The 8,347-nt window shown below is 42.0% G+C and overlaps 1 protein-coding gene across 1 annotated transcript; it reads left to right on the top strand.

Annotated features, from left to right (window-relative positions):
• The first annotated feature begins 229 nt into the window (after nt 1–229).
• LOC120228244 (CMRF35-like molecule 5) lies at nt 230–4,991 on the top strand. The gene is made up of 3 exons (XM_039226523.1): nt 230–312; nt 2,821–3,153; nt 4,649–4,991. The coding sequence occupies exons 1-3, from the start codon at nt 273–275 to the stop codon at nt 4,825–4,827; spliced, it is 552 nt and encodes a 183-aa protein (XP_039082454.1). The 5' UTR covers nt 230–272; the 3' UTR covers nt 4,828–4,991.
• Nucleotides 4,992–8,347: the final 3,356 nt, after the last annotated feature.

Here is an 8,347-nt window from a genome sequence, read left to right as displayed (position 1 = left end):
GCACCCTGACCAGTGGGTTGCTTTGCTTCTCCAAATCACCAAAGACACACGATGACGTCAGACATATGCTCCCAAAGAAGGCACTGATTTTCTTCTAATTAATGAAATTAGGAAGTAACTGAAGGAAAAATATAAGGGAAGTAGATGAGAGAAACAAACAAAAAAAAATGATTTACGGAAATAGCAGGCGCTTTGCTTCTGAGCTCATTTCGGTCCCTGGAGGGCAGTTGGCATTCGCTGAGCACCAGGGAGACAACCCAGGCAGGCAGGATATGTGGCTGTTTCTAGTTCTGTTCCTTCCCATCGTCCAAGGTGAGTGGTGTGGACCCTTCAGAACGGAGAACCTGGGGCGCCTGGGTGGCTCAGTCGGTTGAGCGTCCGACTTCGGCTCAGGTCATGGTCTCACGGTTCGTGGGTTCGAGCCCTGCGTCAGGCTCTGTGCTGACAGCTCAGAGACTGGATCCTGCTTCGGATTCTGTGCCTCCCTCTCTCTGATCCTCCCCTGCTCATTCTGTCTCTATCTCTCTCTCAAAAATAAATAAAATATTAAAAAAAAAACTGAGAACCTGTAGGATTGGGGCAGAACACAGACAGGGTCTGTCCCACAGGGACACCGTAGGACCTTTCATTCATCCAGATACTTACTCTTTAAAAACTTTTTAGGAAAAAACAAGTAAACAAAAAAAGCTTTTTAAGGGCACCTGGGTAGCTCAGCTGGTTAAGCACCAGACTTGGTTTCAGCCCATGTCATGATCTCTTGGTTTGTGAGTTTGAGCCCTGCATTGGGCTCTGCACTTAATGTGCTCAGTCTGCTTGGGATTCTCTCTCTCCACTCTCTGCCCCACCCCTGCTTGTGAACTAGCTCTCTCTCTCTCTCTCAAAATAAATTAATAAACTTTAAAAAATTACAAAAAAAGTTTTAAAAAGTTTTTGTCACCTGAAAGGTGCTTAGTTAGGTGTTGGGAAAAGAAAATAAAAAAGAAATAACATAAATGGTGTCTGTCTTCTAGGGCACTGTGTCTTCCCCAGCAGATAGATTGATAGACAGATGATGGTTAGTTTGATGGACGAATGGGTGGATGGATGGGTAGATGGATGGATAGATAATAGTTAAATGCATGAATTCCTGAAGAAGTTTTAAGGAGCTCAACCTCCAGCTGAGACCCACTCAATCAAGGTGGGGTTCAGACATCTGGATCACTTAAAAGCCTGCACAACTGGTCTTGACTTGTCCCTCGAGCTGGTAAACCTTCTTCTGAATTGCTCAGAGTGCAGATAGGAAGACAGGCCATGAAACCTGGGTGTGACAGATTCTTTGGAGAGTTGCTACCCCTGCCCCACCATACCAGACTGCCTGAGTCTCTGCTCTCCATGAGCCAAAGACTAGACCGTTGTCCCCGTTGTCCAGAGTGTTTAGGGTGACAACTAAAACACTTTGAGTGGTGTCACCAAGGAGGGAAAGCCAGAGGTTAGAAGGGTATTTTGGGGCTGTATTTTATATCCTTGGAGGCAGCTCATGCTTGATGCTCACAGAGGATAGGAGCTAGTATAGGACCATTTGGCTGCCCCAGCTCTGCTCCCTGTCATTCGACAGAACCACAGGTTTTTGGGGCTGGATGCAGATAGTGTCTCTTCTGGAAAGGAGGTTATCACAGGAAAGAAAATGACCTAATTTATTCATCCATTGACTTTGTCATCATATGTATAGGAGAGAAAAACTCTGAAAGGGACATTTCCTGGCAGACAATTTTGAGAAAACTTGCATATTATTATATTCTTAATGTGGAAGTTCATGTGGGGATAGAAGTGTTACAAATGTATATTAGTTATAATTGCAACATACCACAGACTGAGTGACTTAAACTATAGAAATTTATTTTCTCACATTCTGAAGGCTGGTGAGTCAAAGATCAAGGGGCAGGCTGATTCAGTTTGTGATGAAAGCTCTCTACGGTTTTCAGTCAGCCATCTTCTCATGGTGACCTCCTCTTTGTGGATAAGCAAAGAGGGAGAGAAGGAGTGAGACAGAGACAGAGACGGAGACACAGAATAAGGAAGAGAGAAACTCTCTGATGTCTTTTCTTATAAGAGCACTAATCCCATCCTGAGGTCTCCATCATGATCTCTTCCAATCCTAATGTCTTGCCAAAGGACCTGTCTCCAAACACCATCACATGGGGGTTTAGGTCTCCAACATATGAATTCTAGCACAACACAAACATTCAGTCCTCCACAACATAGAGGCAGAAGTGATCAAAGGGCAAACAGGGCTAGCTCATCTGTAGTCAGTTTGACATCTCCACCACCCCTTCTTTTAAATTAAAAAAAGTTTTTAAAAGTTTATTCATTTTTGAAAGAGAGTGAGAGAGACAGAATGTGAGTGGGGAGGGTCAGAGAAAGAGGGAGACACAAAGTCTGAAGCAGGTTCCAGCTCAGAGCCTGACACAGGGCTTGAACTCACAAACCCTGAGCCAAAGTCAGATATGTAACCGACTGAGCCACCCAGGTGCCCCACTGCCACCCCTTCTAACTCCTCTTCCAAGTCACTAAGCAGAATCCTGGAATCACATCTCCTCCAATCGCCTTCCTTTTGTGGGCTGGAGTTTGTCAATGGAGGTATTTGCTAGATATTAGGTGATTTCTGTGGTGGATTTGACCCCACTGGAGTTTTGAAGAATATAGGTCTGTCTTGTGGACGTTCTATTCCTTCTTTGACTGTTATTCAATGTTTATTGGAATTATTTATGTTACAGGAGGCTGTGGTTTTTCATCAGGCAATGGAGTGTGGTGGTGACAGGCACATGTATTTGTGTTTTTCAGGCTCATATCCCCTCAGGGCGGTGTCAAATGCAGTCAGTGGCCCTCTGCGGGGCTCACTGATCGTGCAATGTCGCTATGATCCTGGGTGGGAGACCTACAAGAAGTGGTGGTGTCGAGGAGCCGAGTGGAGTAACTGTCGTATCCTTGTTATAACCAATGGATCAGAAGAGAAAGCAAAGAGTAACCAAGTGTCCATCAAGGACAATCGGAAACTGCACACATTCACTGTGACCATGGAGGAGCTCAGGTGGAACGATGCAGACACCTATTGGTGTGGGATTGAGAAATCTGGAACTGACCTTGGGGTTGAAGTCAAAGTGACCATTGACCCAGGTAAGAGTATGTAGAAGTGTGGCGGTGTGTCTTCAGGGCCTGCTCTGTCCTGGGCCCTGAGGTTCCTCTCCAGTGACTTCAGTGTCACTCAGTGTGAACTGTCACACAGGGTGGTGGAGTCCTGAGTTCTCCTAGAACCTGACTGACCCCTAGAGTTTGGGGAATGGACAGGGCTTCTCTTAGATGCTCTCATGGCTCCCAGCACCTCCTCCAGGATGGAATCAAGCTTTTCTGGGCACATGTTTCTCTGCACAGCTCAGTCAGTGCCTGGTCTATTTCCCACAGAGATCCAGGTGATGGTCCCAGTTTCAGCCTATGGGCCAAAGGGACATTCTCCCATGGGACCCAGAAACCCCAATTCCTGCCAATGCTTTCCTGACTTCTGGTGCCTTGTGTCTCTGCTTTTTTGGAGGTGGGGGCCGGGACTTCATAGTGGCTGTTCCCACCCCCTATTCCATATCCAGTGTCAGAGGGAAAGGGCCCAACATAATTGTGGTACTGTGAGGATTCCTGAGGTCCAGAATGGCCTCGACAGTCAAAGCACTGTTTAAACCTATCAAATACTTTTGTCCGTATCTATGAGATGATCATATGGTTTTTCTCCTTTAGCCTGTTAATGTGGCATATTATATTTATTGATTTTCTCATGTTCAAACAATTTTGCATTCTTGGAATAAGCCCTACTTGGTGATGCTTATCTTGCTTCTATATCCCTGGTTTCAGCTTCCTGATTTTTGCTTGCAGACTTTGCATTTTTTTCATGAGTGTTTTTTGCCTATAATATTTCTTACTGTACTACCTTTGTCAGGTTCTGGCATCACGATTAGGCTAATCTAATTAAATGGATTTGGGATTGCATCTTCTTTCCTATGTTCTGGAATTTTTTGTGTAAGATGGACATTATTTCTTCCTTGAATGTTTAGCAGATATGTCCATTGAAGCTCTAAGTGTCTGAAGTTTCCTTTCGGAGAAGTGTTTTATTATTTTTTTAAAGTAAGCTCTACACCAAAAGAGGGGCTTGAATTCCCCATGCTGGGATCAAGAGTAGCACATTCTACAGGCTGAGCCAGCCAGCCATCCAGGAGGTTTTTAATAATAGGTATGATTCATTTAAATAATTGTAAGATGATTCTGGATTCCTGTTTCTCTTTGTGCCTGTTTTAGAATAATACATTATTTTTGTCGAGATTTTTTATTCCTCCCGAAGTTTCAAATTTATTGGCATAAACTTGATTAGATGTCCCATTATTATCCTCTTCCCTTATTATCTTACCTTCTTATAATATCACAGGATATTGTGTGATATACCTTTTTTCATTCCTGGTATCGATTATTCAGGCCTCTCCTTTCATCACTAATATATTGCTAGGGTTCTTTTTTTTTTTTTTTTTTAAATAACTGTTGCCTTTTTGACTTCTCTATTTTCTATTTCCTTTCAACTTCATTAAATTTTTTCTTTTCTCCATATTTTCTTCCTTTTCCTTTCATCTGAAAGTGACCATGCAGTGTCACTATGGCCCAGGGTGGGAGACCTACGTGAAGTCCTGGTGTCAAGATGCTGATTTGAATAGCTGCAACATCCTTGTTCAAACCTCTGGATTAGAGCTGAAGAAGAACCATGTGTCCATCAATCAAAAAAAGCACACATTCTCCATGACCATATGGGGGGAGTAAAACAACTTTTGAGAAAAATGAGCTATTGTTTTTCTGAGTTGCTCCCAGGCATTTAACAGGATGGCAACCCTGCTTACACCCGAAATCTGGAAATTTAGATAAGGACCCAAGCTTAGAATTCTTCCATAAGTTCTTACTTTGCTTTTCCTGGGGGCACTTTTTAAATTAACCGCTTGGGGGGGGTGGGTGGGCATGGAGGAGGGCACTTTGGGGATGAGCACTGAGTGTTATGTGGAAACTAATTTGACAATAAACTATTTGTAAAAAAAATAAAAATAAAAAAATAAAACAAAGAAAAATAAATAAATTAACCGCTTGGAGTTGATTCTGTGAAAAATCAGTGACCTCTTCCCTGACCCCCTTGTAAGTCATAGGGGCCGTCACCCTGCTCTCAGTCTCACGCTCACTCCTGGTCCAGGATGGGGACTGCTCTTCCCCAGGCTCACTGAATGCCTTTCCCTTGAATCTATAAACAATAAATTTTGAGAATCTGCTCCATTGTGTGAGTGTATTGAAATTCTGCCTTCATTTAAAAAGACCCTGGGTGTTTCATGTCCACACAATGGGAACTTAACTACTGAGAGCTACCTAACTACCCACCCTTGTGGTTGTGCCTCCTCAACCAGCAGTTGGTGACCTGAATATTGTTAATTCAATAAACCAGCTCTGGCTTCTAAATACACCCGGAGGAACTCAGGCAAGTGGCTGCAGACACAGCTTGGTGTGGGATTAGGAGCATTGAAGATGACTGTGGAGTGACCATTGACCCAGGGAAGTACTTTTTCGTCATGCACCACTGGCATGTCCTCAGGAGGAGGGAGCTAGTAGAAAACTGGGAAGATATGCCAACTTTTATATTTATTTGTGGATTTTTAGAAAGAGATTTTTAAAAGTACACAAAAATGTAAAGTAGAAAAATATGTTCTGTCTTCTACCCTACTCCCTCACCCAAAGGTAGGACTGTAACCAGTGTGTAGGTGTGTGTGTGTGTGTGTGTGTGTGTGTCCTTAGGAGAAATTCTATGTATTAAAGCATACATGTGTGTATATTCTTTCCCTCCCTCAAAGAAAAATACCATATATTGTTCTATAGTCTGCCTATTTTCACTTAATGTAATTTAAAAACCATTCCATAACAATATCTACAGATTTTTGTTTTTAATGGCTTCATAGCATTTCATGGTATCTGTTATATCATGATTTGTTTAAATTTTTTGTTCATGATAGACATTTCAGTTATTTTGAATTTTTTTTTTTTACAAATAGTTTATTGTCAAGTTGGTTTTCATATAACACCCAGTGCTCATCCTCACAAGTACCCTCCTCCATGCCCATCACCTCCCCTCCCCCCCACCCCCTAGAACTGATCCAAGAATTCAGCAAAGTTGCAGGGTACAAAATCAACGTACAGAAATCGGTTGCATTTTTATACACCAACAATGAAGCAACAGAAAGAGAAATCAAGAAACTGATCCCATTCACAATCGCACAAAAAACCAAAAAATACCTAGGAATAAACCTAACCAAGGTTATAAGAGATCTCTATGATGAAAACTATAGAAAACTTATGAAGGAAACTGAAAAAGACACAAAGAAATGGAAAAACATTCCATGCTCATGGATAGGAAGAATAAATATAGTTAAAATGTCATTACTACCCAAAGCAATCTACACATTCAATGCAATTCCAATTAAAATTTCACCAGCATTCTTCTCAAAACTAGAACAAACTATCCTAAAATTTGTATGGAACTACAAAAGACCCCGAATAGCCAAAGTAATATTGAAGAAGAAAACCAAAATGGGAGGCATCACCATCCCAGACTTTAGCCTCTACTACAAAGCTGTCATCATCAAAACAGTATGGTATCGGCACAAAAATAGACACCTAGACCAATGGAGTAGAATTGAGAGCTCAGAATTGGACCCAAAAGTATACAGCCAACTACTCTTTGACAAAGCAGGAAAGAGTATCCCAATGGAAAAAAGACAGCCTCTTTAACAGATGGTGCTGGGAGAACTGGACAGCAACATGCAGAAGAATGAAACTAGATTATTTTCTCACACCACACACAAAAATAAACTCAAAATGGATAAAGGACCTGAATGTGAGACAGGAAACCATCAAAACCCTAGAGGAGAAATCAGGAAACAACCTCCTTGACCTCCACCGCAGCAACTTCTTACTTGACACATCCCCAAAAGCAAAAGAATCAAGAGCAAAAATAAACTATTGGGACCTCATCAAGATTAAAAGTTTCTGCACGGCAAAGGAAACAATCTATTTTGATTTTTTTGCAACTACATGCAATTGTGTAATGATTCTCCTTGCATATGGGGATTGATACACATTTATGGATATATGTGTAAGTATATTCCCGGAAGAAAAAGTAGCTGTGTTACTGGTCTGTGCAGTTTTCAATTTGGTGCATATTACCAAAGAGGTTATAACATTTCTATCCTTCTCTGAATATGTTAATAAACACCCACCCCATATCCCCATCCTGGGATGAGGTCAATTATTTATCTTTACACTCTGATTGGCAGGCTTGGCATATTGATGCATGTGACCTGGGCCCCCAGGCAGTGGAGAATGCTGTAGCAGATGGGGTGAATGAGACAAGGGAGAAGGGGAACCAAAAGTCTGCCAAGCAGACAACCACCAGGTAGGTGATGCTGAGTGATCTGAGAACCAACAGACACCTGCTCTCAGCATGAGGGGGAGGTTCCAGGCTGCCCCCTGCTCCAGCTTGCAGGCCCTCCCAGTCACCTCCCTCCCCACACTAGAATTTGGCAAATATCAACTTTTATTTATAAAGGAAATAGCATCTTCAAAAGCTTATGAGTGAAAAGAAAAGAAAACTACACAAGAACAAATTAAAAAAAGAGCATACTTCATGAAAGGCAATGCCCAAGGAAACATAAGCAAGTCAGCTTATATAAATAGTTCTATTCAGTCTCAAGGAAATGAGAGACAACAGGAGGATTCTAGAAATGTAAAGAGAGTGAAGCACAAGATAGGGTGATGGAAAGCAAGCAGGCTGACCTTGGAAAAGAGAAGGAGTGGAAGAAAAAGAGCCAACATTGACCAGAAGAAAGAATTAGGGGAAAGAACCACAAAACCTAATAATAAGTGTGCCTGGAAAACACACAGACATGGTGCCCTGTGGAAATTTCATAAAGTGATTTTTAAGTGAACTAGTATAAAATGTGTGGAGAGGCAGACGTAGGTACAGGAGACAGAGAGGTGGTGCCACAAAGGTACCCTGGCTATTCCCTTGGAGGAGAAAAGAGAAGCCAAAGTAAGCATAATTGAATTGAATTAAAAATTATCTGGGAACAAAGGGATCTTTCAGGCTGTCATTTAAAGCCTACCAGTGACCCAGGAAAAGAACTGATACAGATGATCCACACCTACAATAGTATGAAGTTACTGAACCTTGTGGATAAAGACAGAATCATATAAGCTGGTATCAGGAACGATGACCAAATCAGAAGGTCATATCAGAATGATCACATTG

Source organism: Hyaena hyaena, unplaced genomic scaffold (assembly GCF_003009895.1).
Source record: "Hyaena hyaena isolate Hyena2069 unplaced genomic scaffold, ASM300989v1 scaffold_21, whole genome shotgun sequence".
Taxonomy (NCBI): domain Eukaryota; kingdom Metazoa; phylum Chordata; class Mammalia; order Carnivora; family Hyaenidae; genus Hyaena; species Hyaena hyaena.
This window is presented reverse-complemented; position numbering and strand designations above follow the sequence as displayed.